Source organism: Bos indicus x Bos taurus, chromosome X, assembly GCF_003369695.1.
Source record: "Bos indicus x Bos taurus breed Angus x Brahman F1 hybrid chromosome X, Bos_hybrid_MaternalHap_v2.0, whole genome shotgun sequence".
NCBI lineage: Eukaryota > Metazoa > Chordata > Mammalia > Artiodactyla > Bovidae > Bos > Bos indicus x Bos taurus.
The window spans coordinates 35,645,335-35,671,946 of record NC_040105.1 but is presented as its reverse complement, the minus strand read 5'-3'; the positions used below and the strand labels follow the sequence as shown (position 1 = coordinate 35,671,946).

The 26,612-nt window shown below is 35.3% G+C and overlaps 1 protein-coding gene across 2 annotated transcripts in view; it reads right to left on the bottom strand.

Moving 5' to 3' along the window:
• CFAP47 (cilia and flagella associated protein 47) overlaps positions 1-26,612 on the bottom strand; it is a 504,014-nt gene that overhangs the window by 268,191 nt on the left and 209,211 nt on the right. For both annotated transcript variants that reach the window (XM_027534335.1, XM_027534336.1), the window contains exons 34-37: positions 14,188-14,285; positions 13,543-13,659; positions 6,353-6,487; positions 1,214-1,329 (exon numbers count right to left, since the gene is read on the bottom strand). In XM_027534335.1, the coding sequence (XP_027390136.1) occupies positions 1,214-1,329; positions 6,353-6,487; positions 13,543-13,659; positions 14,188-14,285 (466 nt within the window). The remainder of the gene's footprint in view (positions 1-1,213; positions 1,330-6,352; positions 6,488-13,542; positions 13,660-14,187; positions 14,286-26,612) is intronic.

The window sequence follows — 26,612 nt, the reverse complement described above, 5'->3', positions numbered from 1 at the left end:
TCATATTTAATTCAAATTGGATGTAGTCCCAATGATGAATAGTCATATTTTATAAATTATATACTCCTTTAGCATGGAGCAGCAACTCAAGAAAACTAACAGGGGCTGATGACATCAGCCAAGGGCAGTATAGCAACTGGATTTCTTTGCATTTTAATACAGTTAAAACTGGCTCCCCGTTCCAATTATTTCTGTGTTTAACACACTAGAATAAAGACTATAATGTGAAAAATAATTCAAGTTAATATATAGTTCAAAAACCAAAAAGATAACCAAAAGGATAATTAGTAGTTATAATCTGTTGCTTTGCACAAGGAAAAAAATAATTGAATATAAAGGCAATGACTAAAATTCAGGACTGGTTAAAGTCCATTAGCAGTTATTATATTTGTCAACCCCTGTGATACTGATACAGCTATTCTCACATCATCCTAGTATTATATTAATATAATAAGAGTATCTGCCATCATTAACACTTATCGGCATATGAATTAGGATTTGTTGATCCAAGAGGAGTCATATATTATGCTCATTTAATTTCTTAAGACTATTCTCTGAGTTTCATTTGTTCCTTATTTTGGGGAATGGACTAGTAGTAGAAACATTAAACAAGTATCATGTGAATAGAATCAAGTAAAAATGAGACTTTTCAGACTTTCACCACAATGTGGGAGAGTGTATGCATGTCTGCATACAACAAACATTGATATACAATGATTATAAAGGGAGAGAAAAAAATGACAACACTGGGGGTATCTTTGAGGTAAAATTACTAGCTTTTACTTTTATTTTTCTTCATATTTTCATAGTTTCTAAATTTTTTACAATGAGCAGATAGTGCTTCTATAATTAGAAACAACTATATATTTAGCACACACTGGTTCCAATTTCCTATAGGAAACAGACTTGTAGTACATAAAGAACTTTAAAGAGTTATTTTCTATGGACCATATGCATACAAAATAAACTAAAATAAACACATACATATAAAGCAGCTCCTTTATATTGTTAGAATTGTTTTCATAAAATTGTTGAGAAATCTCACTAACATATAAATAATTTGTCTATATCAGCAATGGTGATCTTTTCATTACATACACGTAGCTATTAAAAATAAATCCAGACCATTCTTTTGTAATTATAATGCACATTAAATCTCTAGTGTTGATGTATTCAATGAAGCAAAATTAAAATAAAAAAACAACACACTTACTTTGCAGAAATTGTCACAGTGTTCCCTGCTTGGGAGAGGGAAAAGTCACTGGCATCTCTTCCGACAATTGTAGCACTGTAAACTAAGCTTTTCACGCTTGGATTTTTCAGTTGAATCTATGTTGAAGAAGAGAGTATAAATGAGATCATGAATTTTAAAGATATAGAACTTAATATTTCTTTTTTTTTTTCTAATTTTATTTTATTTTTAAACTTTATATAATTGTATTAGTTTTGTCAAATATCAAAATGAATCCGCCACAGGTATACATGTGTTCCCCATCCCGAACCCTCCTCCCTCCTCCCTCCCCATTTTTATCAAAGAGAATCATATATTTTTATCATGAAAATACTTACCCTAGTGTAGTAGCTGGAAGAAAGCAGTTTGTATTTAAAGACTCTGTGTGTGTGTGTGTGTGTGTGTGTGTGTCTTCTTTTCTTCAGAAGTAGGCAAAGAGAAGACACTATCAGACAAGGAAATGACAGATGTAAAAACACCTGATCATCAAAGATGTGAAATCCAAAGTTAGCAACTTGGATTTTAATCTCATTGCAAAGGGAAACCTTTAAAGAATTTTAAACAGATTCCAATTTACAAAAGGTTACTCTGGCTGCTCAGTGTGGAAAGTGTTATAAGGAGTAGAATCAGAAATCCAGGCTGAAAACAATGGTGGCCTCATCTAGAAGTGGTAGTAGAGTTAGGGGTTGGCTTCCCCTTCCTTCCTGATGTCAAGATACAGAGAATATTTGAGAATGAGCTACTTCATTTTTAGAGAGCATTTCATGAGAAATGTGAGTATATAAGTATTTATGCAGAATACAATGGGGATTTTAAAATATACACATTAGAAAGACACAAAGTTATAGAAAGTATAGACCCAGAGGAAAGAAAATATCTGAGAGAGGTGGATGTTTGGCCAAATTAGAGTACAGAAAGGGCAATGGCACTTAGGCAGGAACTATAGTAAGGAACTATAGTCATAGTTCAGGAACATAGTCAGAGATAGAATATGGCAGACATCTGTTGAAAGATTAAATTAACTACTTTTATATTTCAATAAGAACTTTTGTAACCAGCAGGACAAACATGTTGAGTTTCTACCCTCAGTTTACCCCTAAATTTGGGGCTTTCATGTTGATAACCTGCTTACGGATCTCAGTAACAATGGAGGCAAGACTACTCTAGTGTCCTATTTTTGTATGTATGTATGTGTGCATTTAAAGTATTAACTAACAGATCTAGTGATTTTAAGTCACAGGGAGCTAATTTCCATTTTCTGGAAGGAAATGTTGAAAATAATAGTAGATTCACTATGAACTATTATTGGTTTATAGTCCTGGAACTTACATAATCATCCTTGAGATCTTAAGGTAGCTACTCATTCTTGTTATGTCACTCTGCTTATTTAGCTTCTATGCAGAGTACATCATGAGAAACACTGGGCTGGAGGAAGCACAAGCTGGAATCAAGATTGCCGGGAGAAATATCAATAACCTCAGATATGCAGATGACACCACCCTTATGGCAGAAAGTGAAGAACTACAGAGCCTCTTGATGAAAGTGAAAGAGGAGAGTGAAAAGTTGGCTTAAGACTCAACATTCAGAAAACTAAGATCATGGCATCTGGTCCCATTACTTCATGGCAAATAGATGGGGAAACAGTGGAAACAGTGGCTGACTTTATTATTTTTGGGCTCGAAAATCACTGCAGATGGTGACTGAAACCATGAAATTAAAAGACACTAGCTCCTTGGAAGAAAAGTTATGACCAACCTAGACAACATATTAAAAAGCAGAGACATTACTTTGTCAACAAATGTCCATCTAGTCAAAGCTTTAGTTTTTCCAGTAGTCATGTATGGATATATAGAAAGTATAGACCCAGAGGAAAGAAAATATCTGAGAGAGGTGGATGTTTGGCCAAATTAGAGTACAGAAAGGGCAATGGCACTTAGGCAGGAACTATAGTTGGACTATAAAGATGCTTTTGAACTGTGGTGTTGGAGAAGACTCTTGAGAGTCCCTTGTACTGCACGAGATCTAACCAGTCCATCCTAAAGGGAAACAGTTCTGAATATTTTGGAAGGACTGATGCTGAAGCTGAAACTCCAATATTTTCACCACCTGATGGGAAGAACTGACTCATTTGAAAAGACCCTGATGCTGGGAAAGATTGATGGCGGGAGGAGAAGGGGACGACAGAGGATGAGATGGTTGGATGGCATCACCGGCTCAATGGACATGAGTTTGAGTAAGCTCTGGGAGTTTGTGATGGACAGGGAGGCCTGGTGTGCTGCAGTCCATGGGGTCGCAAAGAGTTGGATATGGCTGAGCGACTGAACTGAACTGATACAACAAATATATAATATAATAATCACATATATATATATATACCACATATATGACATACACACATATATATACATACAAACATGTATATATAAATACATTTATATAAAAATAAGTAAATAAATGATGCAAAAATATTGGGCCCATCTGTGGTCAGATTATTCCACCCAACTCAAGAATTTCATGTAGGGGTCATGTTAATGGTAGGGAGGAGAAAAAGCTGATCAAGGAAAGAAACCAAGCTTGGACTCTCAATTCTCCTTTTGCAATGATAGCTATTATTTAACTATTGTGTTTCTATGCAAATTTTGTTTCAGAAAGGAAAAAAAAATAGTTCAATTACTTTTAAAAGTATCTCAGAAAATCACTGAACTTGACATTTTTTCACCGATCGTTGTATTGTTTCATGGTCCCAGTATTCTGTTTCTATTTGTGATATATAGCTACAAAATATACTTTTTCAATTATAGTAGCCATTTCTCGAGATTTTTCTTTATACTGGGAGGTCAAAAAAGTTGACAACAATGACATTTCACTACTTAGGCACTGCCATTTATAGTGTTGATGCATATGGGCGAACTACGCCATAGATTCTCAGCAATTTCCAGATCAGTGATTTTCTTGAATGAAATTTAGAATCAAAGCTTGTTGTAATTGATGTTCTATTTTGCATTTTTATTCAATTTTTATTGTTTCCTTCAAAAGATGTTCCTTACATTTCTGAAAAATAAAAGCTCTATGTACAATCTCATCTATAAGCTTAAAGTGAGAATATTATTCCCAATAAGGAGTTAAATATGAAAAGAAATTGTTTCCATTTTAATGATTTAATCTGATTTTTAACATCACAAATAGAATCTATGTTGACAAATTAGGTTTTTCAACATAATCAAATGACATAAAGAAATTCAAACATGTACAGAATTAGAAAACCATTGATAATACTCAAATGAATTAAATCACTGTTTAAATCTAATTCAGACCCCTCCTATTTTCTGCAGGCTTAAGCAAAGCATTTATAACTTTTTAGAAATTAAAGTCCACTCCACTGTAATTATAGCTCTAGGCCAGTTAGTACACAAGGCCCTTAAATATCATCACACTTAGTGAATTACTGTAGTGAATACTGTTGAAAAAGTTCTCTGAAGAGTTTCTTATTTCTTTTTCCAACAAAAACAGGAATAAATTTAAAAAAAAATAAGATCATATATCAATGTTTGCTAATAGAAAATCAGGAGGAATGGCTTTCCTTTTCCTAAATTGAGCTCTTTACACTGAGACAAGTATCTGAGTTTTTTCTGCTTTTTAACTGAATCCTTATTAACCATCACTCATACAGTCAGAGAGTACATTGTTATTTTCTCAAAAAGGATACATCTACAAATCACCAGGACATAACTTTTGAAGACCACATATGGACATGTTTTGCATTGAAAGTATAAAATGAACACACCCCACCCCCTACCTCCAAACTGGGAAGATCTCCTAAGGGACGAAATGGAAATCTATTCCAGTATTCTTGCCAGAAAAATCCTATGGAGAGAGGAGCCTGGAGGGCTACAGTCCATGGGGTTGCAAGAGTCACACATGACTGAGTGACTAAACAACAACAACAAAAACTTAATGTGAAGAGGAATACATAAAACAGCCTGAGGAAAAGGAATAGAAATGATCTGACCAAAGAGATAAATTAACTTTTGTACACAGTAAGATTCTAACAGCCTATACTGTGCAGAGAAAGAAAAAAGGAGATTTCATGAAATGTTCAACCATGAAACTAATAGAAGGAAGTGTCTTGGACAAATATAAGAAATAAAACTATATGTTAGAAAATATTTCACAAGTATTCATATGAAACATATTGTTTGAAAACCACAGTTAGGTTGATGATCCCTGGCAATATGTTTCTCAATCAAAGAAAACACTCGCAAAACATGGACATGTTTATATAGATTCGTTATGGTCACAGGACTTAAAATTTCATTTTCAATTTTTCCTACATATTAAAAAAAAATCACTGTTATGCAATTAGTAGCTCCAGCATATATACAATCTTTTAGTCTGAACTGAACTGAACTGGCATTAATGGTGACCCTGATCAGGAATGCTTTCATTATTACTTCCCTTTCCATATCCTTATTTTGAACACAATCCATCTGGATACGTGCATGCTGTTCTCAGTTGCTCAGCTGTTTCCGACTCTTTGTGACCCCATGGACTGTAGTCTGCCAGGCTCGTCTGTCCGTGGGATTTTCCAAGCAAGAATACTGGTCTGGGTTGCCATTTCCTCCTGCAGGGGATCTTCAAGATCCAGACAGACCTGTGTCTCTTATGTCTCCTGCATTGGTAGGCGGATTCATTACTACTGTGCCACCTAGGAAACCCATCCTTACTTGAACAAAATCCGTCTGGATGTGTAAGGTTCCCTAAAGGAATGCCACGCATACTCTGATACATTTCTACTTATATCATCAAGTTCTCTTGTACATGAAATGGATCTCGACTTTCCTAAAAGATTTGCCCTTCAAAGTGCTTAACTTTCATTTTCTATCTCCCCATTCCATTCTTCAGATGAATAAAAGAACCATTAGTTCATTGCAAGTAGTGATTACTATTAAGGAAAAAACCTCCCTTTCACTCTGCTATACCTTTGGTTTAGAAGGAAAAACATTTGTTAAGGCTTATTTTATCATACTGATACATTTGTTCATTTTGGGTTGGGAGAGAAATATCTAAAACCCACATAAGTGTTTAATTCCACATATATTTTGATCTCAAAGATACCCTTACCTCTCTAAACACTGTGTCATGTAGAGTACAATGAAAGGGCACCACTTTCTTGGGGAGATATGTAGGAAGTCTTTCATACATGTAGACACAAAACATGAGCATCAGGATTGGATTGGGATCACAGATGTCAGTAGCCTAGTTCCAAAGAAGAGAATTATAAATTACAGGATATACAAATAAAATATATTAAAAGAGCTAAAACCCAGTACATCAACCATTGAATTACTTAAAACATCTTAAAATGCTATTGATTGACAATGACACTGAAATGTTGCTATGAGCAAACAAAATATTGCTGTGAATCAGAATAGCTTGACCTATGCGTTAGAGGTTGAATTAGATATATCATAAATATAAGAATGACCTCACAGCCTCAAAGACTCCATAAAAGCTAGTCAGAATAATACTAGAGGTCAGAATAATATTATGCACGAGAAATATGGACAAATGTGATTACAATATCATCCATGACTTAAAGTGTATAACGCAGTAAAAGATAATAGAAGTAGACAAACTACTGAAGTAAAAGACGGCAAGAGGTTTTTTTTAACAAAAGCCCAAAGGAAGAGGTAACACATGAGATGGCCTTGAAGAATACTTGAAGGGTTTTAAATAGGTTGGTGTCTGGAGTGAGGAAAAGGTATATCCTATCAGAAAAGTAAAGAAATCTCAGGCAAGGATATAGGGAGTATAGTATTGATTTGGGAAAGAAAAAGCACAATGTGAATCACACACAAGATCAGAAGGGACAAGTGGTAGAAGAAGACAAAGGAGTGCAACAGTCACATAGAGGAGGGTGTGGATACCAGGAAGAGGGACTTGATTTCGGAACAAGAAATAACACAAGAGCAACAATTCATGCAGATCAGGTGGGTCGGGGGAGGTGGCTGGAGAAGTTCTTATCCTAGAACAAATCACAGTATGGCAGAAAATGTAATTACACTGATAAACGAGATAAATTAGAGATGGTTGTTGGCCAATATCTGAGATAAAATCTAGAATTATAGAGGAATAACAGCAGGGATGATCAACATAGCCAGAATGGGCACTGAGCCCAAAATGTCAAGTCAGGAGCAGAGGAGGAAGGATTATTTCTATCAGTATATGTTGTGCCTGTGATCTCCTAGAAAAAGGCAGAGGTAGTGGGGAAGAATTATTCATAGCAATAAAGTACTGGGATTGGTCTGAGGCAAAGACTCAAAGACATAAAACACCACTGACACACAAGCATCTCTGTCATTGTCAGTCAACAGGGACCTCTCTGCACTTTCATAAACTGGAGATCTACTGTGATTTAATGGTGCACATTCAAGTTAGCAACTGAAAACGATCTGGGCCTGGCCTGGAAATGCAAATAGTGCCAGAACTCAGGATACCAATGGTTATCTGGAACTAAAGCACTTGACTCTGAAATCTGGCAGCAGTTATAAGAAACTACTGAGACCCCATTGATCATCTACTAGTACACATTCCCAAATATAGTCTTTCCTTCCTTTGGAAGAACAGAAAGGTTTATTCTTTCTTGTTTTGTCAATAAGCAGTAAAGCTAACCGATAAAGGTAACTGGGAAGGGGATTATTAGGGGAAAAAAGTAGAAGAAGTTGCTAGTCTTGGCAGAGTAGAAAGCTGCTAGTGAGTGTGATGTGAGAAAAACTGAGACATATATCAGGACCCCAAAGTTTCTCATCAGTATTGTGACATCTCACATGTCTTCACTGAAGACAACATTAGTCAACATACACAGGATCATCATTCAACGTAAGAACGAACTAAAAAATGGAATACAGAGTTTAATTTCCACAAAGTGAAGGATATATCCCTGCATGATGGGCCAGCCTCTGGGTGTGATCCAAAGAGAGCTCTCTATGGTGATGGGAAATGTATTCATTGGAGAAGGCAATGGCAACCCACTCCAGTACTCTTGCCTGGAAAATCCCATGAATGGAGGAGCCTGGTGGGCTGCAGTCCATGGGGTCGCTAAGAGTCGGACACAACTGAGCGACTTCTCTTTCACTTTTCACTTTCATGGATTGGAGGAGGAAATGGCAACCCACTCCAGTGTTCTTGCCCGGAGAATCCCAGGGACGGGGAAGCCTGGTGGGCTGCCGTCTATGGGGTCGCACAGAGTCGGACACGACTGAAGTGACTTAGCAGCAGTAGCAGTGGCAGGATACTCTGGGCCCCAAGTCTGAGGTCCATAAAACTCTTTTGAATACTATTTTAGTGACTACAGCATAAAATATACAGGTAGCAATATAAAACTATTCCAAAAGTCCATCTTTGAAAAATATGTAATAGGGCAGTATTTTGGAAATGAAAAAAAATGTTTATCTTAACTGAAAAAATTTGATAATTAGAGTATTAGAGTGAAAAACTAGAGAAAAGATCACTCAGCTTTATGATAAAGTTCAGTGAAAATAATCTAAAGAAATCGCTTTTTAGTCAATTCTAGGCTTAAAAAGCCAAATGTCAAAATAAGTTATGTTTATTTAAAACAAGATTTTCATGTGAAATATATTTCAAAGATATAATCATTACTGTCTCTACACAGTTCTAACCTAGAAGAACTTTACTTACATTTATCCATTTGTATCCTGATAATATTTTCCTACTGAACTAACAAAAGACAGGGAATTTTTGTAATGCCATAATAGAGGAAAATGGTGTAGTAAAAATCTAGTAAACTAAACTCACATCCTGCTACCACAAAGTACCATGATCTTTACGAAATCAACTGGCTTCCCTAGGTCTCAGTGTCTGCATCAGTAACAAGAAGAGATGAGATGGTCCTGGAGCTTCATGGTGGATTCAATTTGCTCTGATGTCAAGATATTCCAGCTTCCAAACTAGATACCAATCAAAACTAGTAGTACCCAAAGACATACCATAATCTGACACAGAACACTACTGACTGCCTTCCCAACAGCATTTTTCTCCCTTCTTTATCAATAATTCAAATTTTTGTGGCTCTTCCATTACTTTTATCAAACACTCGTTTAACTACAAGCATGAGATGCAATTATGGTCAATGATATGCAATGGGATGTATGCTGTGGGACCACTGGGAAAGTTTACCTAAAGGAAAATGAGAAGCACAAGAAGCGGTACTGTTCAACCAGACCCAAGAATAGCTGCATAATGGTGTTATGTAAGAATTTCAGTAGGAACTTTATAGTTATTAGTGCACATGCTTAAAACAAAGCCAACAGGCTAAGAAGAACTGAGCAAAGATGAATCTTTGATAATTTTGTTGATGAAATGAATAAATATCCCTATAATATTTTACTGCCTGATTCATCTTATATAAAATACAGAATTTATTTTTAAAATACTTTTATTCATGAATTGTTATTAAGACTGAAAGCATCCAAGTTGACATAAAGAAACAAAATTTTTCAGAGAAGTTAGATATCTATTCACCCTTAGCTTCCATCATTACTCAGTGAATTATATGTAGCAGAATCTAAGTATTAGCTATACCTATCTATCTATCTATATATAAATATCTCCATGTCTCTACATGAGGGAATAAAAATACATTCTATGCTGAGTTCAAATAAATTGCACAATAGCTTTGCTCTAAAAGGGAGGATATGTAATAATAGTTACATTCCAGATGCTAGGATTCCACATGATATAACACTGGCACAGAACTTATTGAACTGACTCAACAGTTGCAAAGAACGACATAATAAATAGAAAACTCAAACATTAATAAATAAGTCCAGTGGTAAGTTTCACAGTATTCAAATGTGAACCAGTGCTAATCATTAGTATTAATTCACTATGGTTAAGTTAATTTAAATGTGATTTTTTTTGAACTTTGACATTTGATGCAGTGGGTAAATTCGGGCTGATAAAAAGTTAGGGAATTGGAGCTGACTGGTAAAATCTTGGTAATTATCAGCTAAGTTAATTGCTAATTTCTCCATTCATCAAATCTTAGACATCTTCTCTACATTTTTATGTAGTAGATACTCAAATATTAGGATCTATTTTTTGCTACACAATAAAATAAACATTTTGAGTTAATTTATCTGAGAGGGTCAAAAAGCAAAGGAGAGAATCACAATGCAAGATGAATTATATTTTCTAAACAAGGATATTTTAAGTTTCCTACAAACCCTTATCAAATTCTCAAAGGTCACCTTAAACACCAAATGCCCCATGCAACTCTTGCTGGTTCCCTTTTCAGAATGATTTCTTTCCCCTTTGATTCCCACAGTACACAGTTTCTATGTCTTCCTGGCATGCACTGGCCGCTTTGTACTGGATCTTTTCATATACAAGTCACTATTAGTCATTAACATATTTGAAGGCATGAGTGTGGTTTTACCACATCTGTATCACTTGCAGGTCTATCCAGCATATTTTATGGAGGAGATTCAATCAGTCAAACTGACAGGAACTGTAATATTTTTATTTTTTCACAATAAAGCATTTAGAGTTTATCCTTAAAAGTCTTATAAAAGAACTCTCTGACCAAAATGCCTGATTACAGTATCTCCTTATAGCTCTACCAATATAAAAGATAAATTTCAGACCTGGTACAAAGGGATTTTAACATGTAAATGACTTTAATACAAGGAAAAAGCAAGCCATTATGAAGCATCATTTCTTTGGCAGGTGCAAGGAAGCACTTTGTACCAAGCCACGTGTGGACACTGGTATCATCAATCTCTCTGAGTCACAGAATGGAAAACTCAGAGTTTGTTGTAATGGTCCTTTTGTGTCCTTTTGTGGCTGGTCACCAGGTCTGGAAAACCTCACAATGTCTCCTCTATCAGTTTATTATTTAAGCCGCCATTAAAATGAACTGAGTAGAGAAAATATTTTGCTACTTGACCAAGTTAAATGGCATTTTTTTGGTTCTGTGTTCCCTGTCTCCAGTCCCTTTCCTTTCAGTTCATCCTCACCATTGTTGTAAGAGTAATCACATTTATTCCCATGACACCAACACAGTAAACTCCTAAATTGTTATCCTGACATCCAAGATCCCAATATATGCCTATATCTATTTTTTCAATCCCAAACTTCAACTAAGTCAGGCTATTCACATAATTTCCTTAATGTATGCCATTTGTCTACATTTTATAGTCTGCTTATGCCTCTGAATAAACACCTTTCTCTCTTACCACTACCAACTCAAATCCATTCAAGACCCAAAATAAGTCTTGCTTTCTTCACAGTCTTTGGTGGATTAATCTGGATCACACTGATCTCTTCTTTTATCTGAATTCTTATTCTATTATTTTCCTACATTGTCAATTAAATTAGTGGAATGTCATTTATTATTGAACTTGCATATATCTTGTCAATTCAATGAGTTTGTATATTCTTAGAAGTCACAAATCATTTATTATACTGCTTCATTACTCTGAAGTAACAAAGGGCTCAGAAAATGATAAGCAGATAATGTTTTTTATTGTCGCCATAGAGAACAATGAGAAAGGCCAGATGGAATTGTAACTTGGAGGTCTAAACATAATAAAAAGCTACATTGACACTGTGACTTCTACATTAATATTTATTTTAAGACTAAGGTGAAAATTTTTCTTTTTGCTACTAAATAGGAAAACAATATAACATCTATATTCATATTCAAATAATCTGTTCTTTAATTCTTAGGGCTCAGATAATATTAAGAAAGCACTGCTGTGACTTGAAAACTAGAACTACTTACTTATTATGCAGTCAGATATACATAATTATACCCATTAAAAAGTATCCAGTAGATTTCTATGAAGTCATAGTTCAATTTTCACATTTTAGCAATATTCCATGAAAAGACTGTTTCAATTTAGAGTTAAAATATATGAACAAAGGAATATTATAAAGGAGTCAATTAACATTTTTCCAAAGAAGATGTAAAATGGCCAACAGATATGTAAAAGCCTGTTTAACATCACTAACCACCAGGGAAATGTAAATCAAAGTCACAAGGAGACATCACCTCACACCTGTTAGAACGGCTATTATTGAAAAGACAAGAGATGTCAAAGGTTGGTAAGGGTGTGGAGAAAACGGATCACGTGCACACTGTTGATGGGAATGGGAACTGGTGTAGCCACTATGGAAAACAGTATGTTGGTTCCCCCCCAAAAATTAAAAATAGAACTACTATGTGGTCTGGCAATCCCACTTCTGGGTATATATCCAAAGGAAATAAAATCAGTTACATCACAGCTATCTCTTATTCTACATACAACTGCACTATTATTCACAAAAGCCAAAAAATAGGATCAACGTAAGTATCTCTCGACGGATGAATGGATAAATAAAGTGTGGTATATTCTTACAATGGAATAGTATTTAACAATAAAAAAGAAGGAAATCCTGCCACTTGTGACAATATGAATGAACCTGGAGGACATTATGATACCTGAAGCAAGCCAGACACACAAAGATAAATATTTGTATGATTTCAACTATGAGTGAAGTGAGTGAAGTCGCTCAGTCGCGTCTGACTCTTTGCAACCCCATGGACTGTAGTCTATCAGGCTCCTCCGTCCATGAGATTTTCCAGGCATAGTACTGGAGTGGGTTGCCATTTCCTTCTCCAGGGTATCTTCCTGACCCAGGGATCGAACCCGGATCTCCCTCATTGTAGACAGACGCTTTACCATCTAAGGCACCAGGGAAGTCCTTAGATTTCAACTATATGTGGAATTAAAAAGGCATGCTCAAAGAACCAGAGAATTAAATGGTAGTAGCCAGGGGATGGAGATAGGGGAAATGGGCAGATGCTAGTCAAAGGGTACAAATCATTATTTACAGGATGACTGACTTCTGGGGAGGTAGTATAAAGTATGGTCATTATAGTTAGTGATATATTGGACTGTGTACTTGAAATTTGCTAAGAGAGTAGATCTTAAGCATTCTCATCACAAAAAACAGGTAACTATGCCTGGTGGGCTACAGTCTATAGGGTTGCAAAGAGTTGGACACGACTGAAGCAATTTAGCACACAACATGTGTGAGATGGTTGATACTGATGTGTTTATTCACTTGATTATGATAATCATTTCACATGGTAAACATATATTAAATTATCACCCTGTACATCCTAAAAAATAGCATTGTACAAGCTAAGTATACACAGGTTTTATTTACCAATCATACCTTAAAAAATTGGAAAAAATAAGGAATTAATAAAATATTTATAGAATATGTGATTTTAAGGCACCCACCTGTATATCCATGTCAAAGCCAATTTCATGAAGAACATTCACAACAATCAGGCAATTGTGGAGATACTGTTCAGAACTTTTTGGTTGTGTGTACATGTTTATGAAATGAGACTCAATCTGAAAAAGATAACAATCAAATTTTTTATTAATAGAATAAAAATAACTGCTTTTTAATTGTTCTCTGTAGTTCAGTAAACAATCATTTCAATACTAACATTAATCAATAGGTTATTATAATCAAAATAAAAGAATAAATAAAAAGGGAATGCTAGCCATTCAGATGTAGGTTCAATTCAGTTCAGTTCAGTCGCTCAGTCGTGTCCAACTCTTTGTGACCCCATGGACTGCAGCACGCCAGGCTTCCCTGTCCATCACCAACTCCCAGAGTTTACTCAAACTCATGTCCATTGAGTCAGTGATGCCATCCAACCATCTCATCCTCTGTTGTCCCCTTCTCCTCCCATCTTCAATCTTTCCCAGCATCAGGGTCTTTTCAAAAGAGTCAGTTCTTCCCATCAGGTGGCCAAAGTATTGTATGATATAAAATTAAAACATTTAACAGAATCAGGTTGCAGAAAATGTTTCAAACTTTAATTTCTAAGTTATTTAAATAAAAGAAGACCACTCTGCATAAAAAAGACTTACCAAAAATGGACAATAGGCTCCCAATACTGTTGCAAAAACAAGGCCGTCTAAAAGGTCTTTGTCAAAATTTACTATCCATCTCTCAGGGGGAATAACACCTGTTCCAAAAAAGAGAGAGAGTAAATATAATAACAGTTTTACTTTTTTAAAAATACCTCTTATGGAAATTTGAGCAAGAATCAAAGAAAGATTTGCCTTTGCTTAGAAAATAAAAAGCATTATATTTCGGAAAAAGGAAAAAAAAAAAAACAAAACTAACCTCAGAAGCTTAGTAATATGAAATGTGTCTATAAGGTATTACAGACTGTATTAGGTATTACAGTCTGTAATTACAAAGGTATTACAGAACTGCAGACTGTCCTTTATTTCCACTGGAATCACTTTGAATAATGTACTACCATGAAATAATGGAAGAAAAATCTGACATTTCAAAATTACGTACTGTGCAGTTCAAATGTTTGATCATCAACTTGGGTAAGGTGGCTCAGAAGGCATGAGGTTTCCATTAACTCTAAAGTTTTAGCGCCAGTTTCACTATTTGTTGCAGAAATTCCTTCACATGTAGGGTAAGTATGTGAAAGGGTTTGGGAATTTATGGCTTAAAGAAACTAGAAATAATCTATAAAAGATAATACAAGATGGAAGAATAATAAAAGGAATTTTCAGTTACAGAGATGACTACTACGCTGACACAAGGGGAAAAAAAAGTGAAAGTAAAATCTGGATATTTAGTAAGAAAAAACAAGCAACAACAAACAAACCTGTCCTATATTAGGGAAGAATAAAAGGTGATTTAAACATCAGAAATTACTGACATGATGAATGTGACATTTCCTTTTTCAAAATGTTTCCAAAAGGGCCTAGTAGAACCATCTCTTAATGGTCTGAGATGATTTATTAACTGAAAACAAGAGGAAAAATTGGTGATCTTCATAAATCCCCTCGAATCCCTTGATTCTCATTTTCTGTGAAGAATAAACCATGATGGGATATGTTCATGAAATGTATATAACTTCACAAAGTAGGACTGTTTTACATCTGGAAGACTTAGTTTTCTCGGGAAGGAACCAAAGATGTCCTGCATACTTCGCAGAAACAGTGCCCAGTACTTTTTCATCTGAGATTATACAACACTGAACATTTCCTTAGGATTTCTACAGCATATTATTGCAAAATCAGTCTAGCAAACAAAGGTCACTAGGAATTTTCAACTAACATACAGCAAACAATATTTTGCACTATATTTTTCAAATGATTTTTTTTCCTGACAGAAAGCTATAAATAGTTGTATGTCTGATATAAGATGTGACACAACCAAAGTAATTATTTGTAAATGTACTTTTCTAGTTGGCTGAATAATTATAACCTAAATGTACTTCTCAATTTCTATCTGCCACTCACAGCTTTTAACAAAAACAAAGGGTCTCACTTTTGTAGCCAAAATTCATTTTTTCTACAAACTAGAAACAACAATTCTAACTTTAATCTGAAAAACACAATTTATTAGCTTATAGTGAAACAGTCAGTTGGCAATGGGTATATAGACTGTGTCCTCTAAACATCCCATCCTTATCAGAGAAGGGATAGAAATTTCCTTGAGAGAGTTTAACATCTTATCATGAAAGATTACACTCACAAGAGGAAAACAACTAATTAAAAATTTACTAACTAGAAGTTAATGAACAGAACCTAAGCATTATATTGTTACATCCAATTCCACCAACTACAATTGAGCACCACAGGATTCATGATGACCATCCCCCTTTGCTTATTTCTAACTTCTTTTTTCAACAGTGAAAAAACCCATCTCTCACTATTTAAAAGAAATTCACTTATTTGTTCAGCCACAGTAAACATAAAAAACTACTTTCAGAATTGCAAATCTGTCCCCTGTAAGAAACCACAGTTACATGCATAGGTATAGGTCTACTGGTCTTTTAGTTCTACACTATGCAATCATGGTATGGTAAGTCAGCTCCTTTCTCCTCCATTACATTCAGTGAGGCTGTCAAACATCTGTAAGGCAGTTAGATTCATTTCTCACAGTCTGCATTCCATCCTGAATTACTAATTTATCTGTTCGTTGATTAAAAAAATATATATATATATATGTATACACACACACACACACATTCACTCTTTGTGGATTTTGACAGAGTCTTAGGATTTTGAAAGATACATTATCATGTACTCAACACCACATTTCCATACAGAAAAGTTTTATCACTCCCAGAATTCATATGGGCATTTTAGAGCCAACTTATCGATAATCTACCAAAAAAAAAAGTGTGGCAGGATTTTCACTGGGGTTACATTGAATCTATAGATCATTTTGACCTCTCAACAATATGATATTCACTAATTATAAGATCAGTTGCATATAATAATTATCAGACCAGCCACTTGAGGTTGAGATAATATATACAATACTTGGGAGAACCTCCATATAAGCGTATCATTAAACTAGAAAGAAAGTAAAGGCTCTTTACTATGGAGAAGATTGATTAAAAATAAAAGAAGGCCTAAGAAAACAATATCAACTGTAAGAAAAAGTAATTATAGCAGTTACATACAAGGGAAAAGACACAAATAATAATATTATGTTAATATATTTAAAAATTTTAGATGATATTAATTTAATTAAATGAGTTATAAAATCTCAATGGAAGATAGAAAATAATAATCTTATTACAATTAAAGAACTGATTAAGTTCTTTAATCATTTCTTTTATAATTAATAGGCCTAGATGGTTTTATCAGTAAATTCTGCAAAATTTAGGAACTAAGCAATTTCACCAATATAGAAACTCTTAAATAAGTGGGACTTCTTAAGTAATCACTGAGGTTTGCATAAAATTTTAACCAAAAAAAACCCCTAAAATGTACAGAAAATATTTATAAATTATCACTCATGTAAACTGAAGCAAAAATTAAAATATTAGTAAGCTAATTCTAGAATGGTATTAAAAAAGTTTAGCTATCATGGCAAAATTGAATTTGTGCCAGGACTGCAAGTGTAGTTTACAGTTAACAATCAATTTAACATCATATTAAAATACACAAATATATATCTATCTACATATCTAAATAGTTCTGTAGTATTCATCATAAAAATTCTATAAACCTAAGGAGAGAATGTAAATTCCAGAACACAATGAACATAATCTGAAAAATAATCCTACAGTAAATATCACAGTTAATGAAGAAATGTGGAATATACTATAAGATTAAATATGAAAAAGATCAGGTATAATGTAAGATTATCTATACTCAATAGAAGGCTAGAAAAAGTCACTTCATGTCTCAGTTTCAACCAATATCTTACACTTCAAAATAAGTACAAAAAATACAAAATATACCAAATTACTAAGGAAATGTTGTAGAACAGGTTTCACACTCTTGAATATCTCACTCACTTTAAGAATATTAAAAAAAAAAAAAATTAAAGCCAAAGAAAGCAATTCACTTATAGGGGAGGAGTTGCAAGCTGATCTTAATTTTTCCAAAGCTATTTTGCTGGCATAACACAATGGAGTTAGAGTTCAGAGAAACACAGTGATTCCCAAGTTTGATTCTCAGTCAAGATGCAATCCATACGTAAAGAAAATGAAAATGTTTACAAAAAGAACTCAGAGATCAGAGTCCCTGAAATGATAATTAGAAAAAACACAATAATTATGAAATCCAACCATCTAACAGCTGAGTCAAAAATAATTAATAATGGAGAACCCAGTTAAAATGACACACAGTCTAACACTGACAGAATGGATATGAGTGTTACAAGCACTAACTATGTAGGCATAAGTCTAACAAAATGGTGATACTAAGGCAGGAAGGTGAGAGGAAACAAGAGTAATAATTACCTCTCTTGTCAGAGCAATGACTATTAATGTTATGTAAAATCAAAACAGGTAGCAACCAAACAAAACCGAGAAACCTCAGAACTTATTCATAAATTTCTTCTTTTAAAGTGAAGATATATATTGGGAAATATTATTTCTTGTGGTGGACAAGTATTTTATATGGTACTTTTGTATTATTTAATCTTATTTCCTGTTTCTGTATTTGTACACATGAGAGTTTTTAACCTTCACTGTGCAATAGAACCACTTTGAGAGTTTTGCAAAGCTACATATGTGCAGGCAACAATCCAAAAATTCCATGTCAACTGGCCAGAGGTGGCGACATCAGGTTTTTTTAAAGTTTATTTTATTTTCAGTTCCCTAGGTGATTCCAATGGGTATCCAGATTTGAAAATCCACTACTGTGGATGAAAAAGAGAACAAGATATCTCTCTGAATAGCTGAAAAGAATTAGCAAGAACTACACAGATCTAAGTTACTGAAGAATTAATATTTTGAAGAAACAGCACTACCCAATGCTACTTAACTTGAGCCTTGGAGTCAAACCACTTAGATTCAAATCCCAACCACAACTTCTTCTAGGAAAACATGCTAATCTCTCTGCTTTGTTTTTTAATAATGGTAATAAGAGTGACCTGATCAAGGTGTTTGCTTTGAAGTTTAAATGAACAAATAAATGTAGGCCTTTAATTGGCATACCACAAATGTTGGCTATTATTATTAATCATGGTTTTGTCAAATATCCAATTAGAACTGTGGCTCACTACATTGAAGAGAAGATGATAGCTGAATTTTTCATTTTGTCCTATTTTAAACATGTTTTCCTTCCACAAGGCTGAAAATCCCGTACTAGCTATTTTATAGTCTTGAGTCCCCCTTCCTTCAAAGAGATGAATAATAATTGTGAAACTTTTTAGAGCATTTTGAAAAAAGCTAAACATTAGAAGAATTTATATCAGATACCTAATGTCTGGGACTGTCTGAAGTCCCCTATAATGTTACAGCCAAAATGATGAAATACAGAAAAAAGATGAAGAACTTCCCCTAAATGAATTATCTACATGATAACTCTGAGCATTACAGAAAAGGATGGATTGCTGTCTGCCTCATTCCTTAACTTCCTGTTACAGTGATATCACAAGCATTGATTCTTCTTGGACCATCAGATATGGTAACTGACAGTTTGTCCTGATCATGGGGCTAGGAACAGAAGATGACTGAATGGGAAATCACGGAAGTAGAATTACTGGTAAAAAATGGTAAATTGATGTATATCTATTTACAAACTTGTTCTGCATTTTAAAAATGCTAAATTATATGTGTATATATTATATACGTATATACACACAAATATATATATATATATATATATATATATATATATATATACATACTGCTTACAATTCTATTTCTTAAACTATTTTTTTAGTTCAGTGAGCAACCAAGAGCTCCAACCACAAAGACAATAGGGTTTTAATTAATCAACTTGTGAAGAAATTGGGAATGACAAAAAATTCTCACCTGCCACCTAAGAGACTAGATTTATTTTCAAGGCCCAGGCAGTTGACTTTTTTTACTAGAATATAACTTACATGTTAGAAGGGATTTGGGCTTTTTTGTTCTCTGTTGCATCTTTAATCCTCATAACAGTCCTGGGCATATCAACTTATGCTTATTAAATATGTGCTGAACAAATAATATATTTAGATGCTTCCATTCTTGTTACAGGTTTTAAAAATGATTATACCAAACTTGGATAAACTTCTTTCAAGTTATTTTATAATCTTTAATTTTATACTTAATACTTTTTAATACATTTGGAATTCATTTATGTTATATAGCATATAGTACAAAGTTAACTTTACCTTAATTACAAAACATCAGCCAACTGATCCAGCACTACTTACCAAAAGAATTAATATATTTATTACAGATTTTGGAATGTCACATCTATATTAAATTCTATTATATACTCTCATTGTTCTGAGTCCCCTATTATGTTATACAATTATGAATATTCCTGATTCTTTAAAAATATTTTAATATTAATATTAATCCCTGAATATTTATTTTTGTCACATGTTTTGTCAAATGTTTTCCTTAATTTTTTCCTCTGTATTATTCTTTCCAAATTTTATTATTACAATACCAATACTGCAAAGCTGGCAAGCAAATAAACACTCTAATTTTAGTAGAACATAGTTGTGGGGCTAGGGGTAAGAGGATCATATCACATATTTCAGTAAAATAAAAAGTTACAGAAAAAAGATTACAAATTGAAAATACTGACTTCACAACACCATTAATCACGAAGAAATGCAATTCACACCCCAAATAAAATACTACTTCACACACACCTAATGACTCTAGTCCAAAAGACAGTTACAAGTGTTGGTGAGGATGTGTACAAATTAGAGCCTTCACATACTGATAGTGGGAAAGTAAAATGGTACCAGAACTTCCGAAATTTCTCAAATGGCAAACTTTCAGTTATCATATCATCCAGAGATTCCACTCCTGTCATGAGTGAGTGAAGTTGCTCAGTCGTGTCTGACTCTTTGAGACCCCGTGGACTGTAGCCCACCAGGCTCCTCCATCCATGGCATTCTCCAGGCAAGAGTACTGGAGTGGGGTGCCATTTCCTTCTCCAGGGGATCTTCCTGACTCAGGGATTGAACCCAGGTCTTCCACATTGCAGGCAGATGCTTTAACCTCTGAGCCACCAGGGAAGCCCAATGCCATACTCAAGTAAAATAAAAATGTATGCCCATAAAAATCTTTCCATGAATGTTCCTGGCAGCATTATTAATAACAGCCCCCAAAATGGAAATAATCAAACTAGTCATCAAATGAAAACTGGATAAAGAAAATGTGGTATAGGCATACAATGGAATATTATCTGTAAATGTCTAAACCAGGAATAAGTAAAAAAAAAGAAAAATCAGCTTCAAAGATATTTGTCATATGATTCCATTTACAGGGAATATCCAGAATAGGTAAATCCATAGAGATAAGAGGTAGCCTGGTAGTTTCCTGGTGCTGGGGGAGTGAGAAGTGACTGCTAATAGGAACATTCCATATGCACTGGGGGATGATGAAGATATTCTATAATTAGATTGTGACAACAATTGTACATATCTATCAACATACTGAAAACTATTGAATCATACACTGTAAATGGATAAATTTTATGGTATTAGAATTATATCTCAATAAATTATTAAAAATACACTTAACATATGATTCAGAAACTCCAATTCTGATATTTACTTCAGAGAAATGGAAACATATGTCTATAAAATACTAGTATATGAATGTCCATAGAGGCTTTATTCATAATAGCCAAAAATGGAAATAATTCATATGTCTGTCATTCAGCTAAGGAATAAAGAAGTTATTATACATATATATATATATATATTAGAGAACACTCACTGAAGTCAACAAATTCAAGACTAACAACTCTCCTCTCTCCAAAAAGAAAAAAAGTTCTATCTCTATGTTGTCATTTATCAATCCTTTTACATATTTAAGGGACTTGACACTAATTTCATGGTTCTTGACATTTAAGACCTTAGTCAATACTATACTGACTCAATACTGAGTCAAGTCAGTAGTCAGTTACAGGATTACAGTTTCTACTGCCACAATAAAGAGTTAAGCTGTAAATTATTAGCAGATACATTTTAATATTGATTATTTAAACTAAGTAAATGTTAGGGAGGGCTTCCCTGGTGGCTCAGATGGTAAAGAATCTGCCTGCAATGCAGGAGACCCAGGTTTAATCCCTGGGTCAGGAAGATCCCCTGGAGAAGGGAATGGTTACCCACTCCAATATTCTTGGGGCTTCCCTGGTGGATGCTTGTTAAGTACTGCTCTTAAAAATATATGCTCTTGCTATTTACAACTGTAAAATGGTTCTGAGATCAATTCCAACATGAATGTGTATGTATGTTGGGGAGAAGGGTTCCCACACCACCAAGCAATGCTCAGGAGTCCAGCTGGGTGTTCTATAATTCAACTCAATTCCTTCACTATCTACTCATAGATAGATAAAATGCTCAGACTCACAGGGCTGCCCTTCACTTTAGATGCCAGTCACATGTGCAGGTTGCTACCTGTACTTCTATTCAACTAGCTAAAAATCAGAAGTTCCCATGACCCTTTCCCCCTTCGGATTCAATTTATTAGCTAGAGTAATCACAGATATCAGGGAAACATTTACTCATGTTTATCAGTATATTACAAAAGGATATGATAAGGAATATGTATGAACATCCAGATGGAAGAGATGCACAGGGCAAGGTATGTGGGAAGAGGGGTAGAGTTTCCATGCCCTCTCCAAGTGGACCAGTTTCTCCATATCTCAGTGTATGTATTCATCAACCCAGAAACTCTCTGATCCCTGTCCTTTTGAATTTTATGGTGGCTTCATTACACAGGCATGCTTAATTAAATCCTGAGCCTCTGATGATCAATTCAATCTCCAGGTCCTCTCCCCTCCCAGAAGACAGGGGGTGGGACTGAAGGTTCCAGCCCTCCAATCACAAGGTTGATTCCCCAAGCAACCAGCACCACCCTTAGGAGATCTAGCAGGCATTCCAGAAGTTACTTCACTAACATAACAAAAGATACCCTTCTGTGTCCCTCCACTTAGGAAATTCCAAGCATTTTAGAAGCTCTGTGCTAGAAACCAGAAGGAAGACCAAACATAATTCTTACTATAATTCACAATATCACAAAATATTAGTAGCAGTTTTTGCTATAATTTATAATTTCTTACAACTCCTAATGCTTCATTTCAAATGAAGTCATGTTTCAAGCATAATTCTTAATCTATTTCATTTGGTGATTTTGATGAAAAACAGCCCCTGAAATGTAAGACCTTGGCCAGTATCAGCTGGGCTTTGACACTGGTAGGAGTAGAGCTGACACTCACAGCTGGGTCACGTTATCCTCTTATTGGACACAAACAATCTAACAGAACACCACCGACATACAAGGTCACTCTGCTTCTGTGATGAAGGGAGACAAAACAAGAGCATTTCATAATCCTGCCTAAGCCCAGAACAAAAACAAGCTCATGGTGTAAACCATGAAACATCAATATCCCCCTCTCCTGGTTAATGTGAGCGAACACTGCTTCTTTACCAATTAAAGAATTACCCTCACTGTAGTCTTCTTCCATTGGATGAGATTTACTATAACTCATTTATAAGATTTTCACTGTCCCTGAAAACATACAGTCAAAACAAATTCCTGTTTCCTTTGTTGGGGAGGTAGAAATTTCTGTCTATTCTTATAGATTATTCTGGCTCAGTTAAGAATTAATTTGACATGATAGATTAAGAGCAGAAAATCAAACAAAAGTTAAATTACATATATACATGGAAAGACCCCCCCAAAAACTCACCAAAATGGCTGAAGCCCTCATCTTAAATAGCATCCTCAGCTAAAGACAAAAGAGGATGGCGAGAGAGTCAGTTATGGGAGGTGACATGGAAAACCACAGTAAACAAGGGTAAGGTTTTAACGCAGAGCTATGGTTTTCCAAGTAGTCATGAATGGATATGAGAGTTGGACCATAAAGAAGGCTGAGCACCAAAGAATTGATGCTTTTGAACTGTGGTGTTGGAGAAGACTCTTGAGACTCCCTTGGACTGCAAGGAGATCCAACCAGTCCATCCTAAAGGAAATCAATCCTGAATATTCATTGGAAGGACTGATGCTGAAGCTGAAGCTCTAATACTTTGACCACCTGATGTGAAGAGCCGACTCACTGGAAAAGATTCTGATGCTGGGAAAAACTGAAGGCAGGAAGACAAGGGGGCGAGAGAGGATGAGATGGTTGGATGGCATCATCAATTCCATGGAGGTGAGGTTGAGCAAATTCAGGGAAACAGTGAAGGACAGGGAAACCTGGCATGCTGCAGTCCATGGGGCTGCAAAGAGTCGGACACGACTAAGTGACTGAACAACAAGTCTTTTCCACAATAAGTTTCCAGAGATTTGGTCACCTTCCTCCTCCTGGTACAGAAATGGAGACAATCTTACAAATGCAGAGTTCCCTTACAAAGGTAAATGTTTCTCACAAATGGATAACTCTTTTAAAATAATATTCCAAAGAGACACATTTTGGCTTTCCAGGTGGTGCAGTAGTAAAGAATATTCCTGCAAATGCAGGAGATACAGGCCATGCAGGTTCAATCCCTGGGTCAGGAAGATCCCCTTAGGAACAAAATGGCAACCCACTCCAGTATTCTTGCCTGGAAAATTCCATGGACAGAGGAGCATGACGGCCAACAGTCCATGGAGTAGCAGAGACAGACACGACTGAGCAACTGAGCACATATGCATCCCTTGAACCTTTCCCAGTTTACCTAGCTAATGCACAAATCCTGCAATGTCTTTCATAATATCCTTTACTGTGAGACAGCTCGTGATTCTCCATAATGTGTGATCTCCCTGCTTGCAATGAGCATTAACAGGAATTTGTTCAACTAGTGGTCTCTGACTGAAAGGCAACCACCCTGAGTAGGTATGAATATGAAAAAGAGAGGAAGAATGGGGTCTAGGTATTGGGCAATTTTTATAACCTCCATTTCCCTAGACACATGGTTATTATCTTAGTTTGTACTGATTTATTGAATCACACTGTTAATCCATTGGAAATGGTTTAACTATTTGTTCTCACATTTGTTTAACTGCTTGACATTTCTCTGAATTTAGTGCTGAGCTTTACACTAAAATCATGACTTATATATACTGACTGTCACATTCCCAAAATAAAACATTCAAGATAAAACATTAAAATGTCATATGATACCATTTCTATTGTCTGTGTGCATTTTAGCAACATTGATGAAAAATCAGTTAGTTCAGTCACTCAATCATGTCTGACTCTGTGACGCCATGAACTGCAGCATACCAGGCCTCCCTGTCCATCACCAACTCCCAAAGTCCACCCAAACCCATGTCCATGGAGTCGGTGATATCATCCAACCATCTCATTCTCTGTCGTCCCCTTCTCCTCCTGCCCTTAATCTTTCCCAGCATCAGCGTCTTTTCAAATGAGTCAGTTCTTCGCATCAGGTGGCCAAAGTACTGGAGTTTCAGCTTCAATATCAGTCCTTCCAATGAACACCCAGGACTGATCTCCTTTAGGATGGATTGGTTGGATCTCCTTTGCAGTCCAAGGGACTCTCAAGAGTCTTCTTCAACACCACAGTTCAAAAGCATCAATTCTTTGGCGCTCAGATTTCCTCACAGTCCAACTCTCACATCCATACGTGACCACTGGAAAAACCATAGCCTTGACTAGACGGACCTTTGTTGGCAAAGTAATGTCTCTGCTTTTGAATATGCTATCTAGGTTGGTCATAACTTTCCTTCCAAGGAGTGAGCGTCTTTTAATTTCATGGCTGCAATCACCATCTGCAGTGATTTTGGAGCCCAGAAAAATAAAGTCAGCCACTGTTTCTACTGTTTCCCCATCTATTTCCCATAAAGTGATGGGACTGGATGGCATGATCTTCATTTTCTGAATGTTGAGCTTTAAGCCAACTTTTTTACTCTCCTCTTTCACTTTCATCAAGAGGCTCTTTAGTTCTTCTTCACTTTGTGCCATAAGGGTGGTGTCAGCTGCATATCTGAGGTTATTGATATTTCTCATGGCAATTTTGATTCCAGCACGTGCTTCCTCCAGCCCAGCGTTTCTCATGATGAACTCTGCATATAACTTAAATAAGCAGGGTGACAATATACAGCCTTGACGTACTCCTTTTCCTATTTGGAACCAGTCTGTTGCTCCATGTCCAGTTCTAACTGTTGCTTCCTGACCTGCATACAGGTTTCTCAAGAGGCAGGTCAGGTGGTCTGGTATTCCCATCTCTTTCAGAATTTTCCATAGTTTATTGTGATTCACACAGTCAAAGGCTTTGGCATAGTCAATAAACTAGAAAGAGATGTATTTCTGGAAGTCTCTTGCTTTTTCAATGATTCAGCGGATGTTGGCAATTTGATCTCTGGTTCCTCTGCCTTTTCTAAAACCAGCTTGAACATCTGGAATTTCATGGTTCATGTATTGCTGAAGCCTGGATTGGAGAATTTTGAGCATTACTTTATTAGCATGTGAGATGAGTGCAATTGTGCAGTAGTTTGAGCATTCTTTGGCATTGCCTTTCTTTGGTATTGGAATGAAATCTGACCTTTTCCAGTCCTGTGGCCACTGCTTAATTTTCTAAATGGCTGACATATTGAGTACAGCAATTTCACAGCATCGTCTTCAGGATTTGAAATAGCTCAACTGGAATTCCATCACCTCCATTAGCTTTGTTCGTAGTGATGCTTTCTAAGACCCACTTGACTTCACATTCCAGGATGTCTGGCTCTAGGTGAGTGATCACACAATCGTGATGATAAATATTTAATGCTAAATATTAAAGGGCTAATTTGAAATGTCTGGGAAAAATGTAAACTTCTTCATAAAGAATAACTGTTTTCTGGTTTAATGAAGTTGAACATTCGGCACATTTGAAACAATCAGTACGTACAAATTTAAGA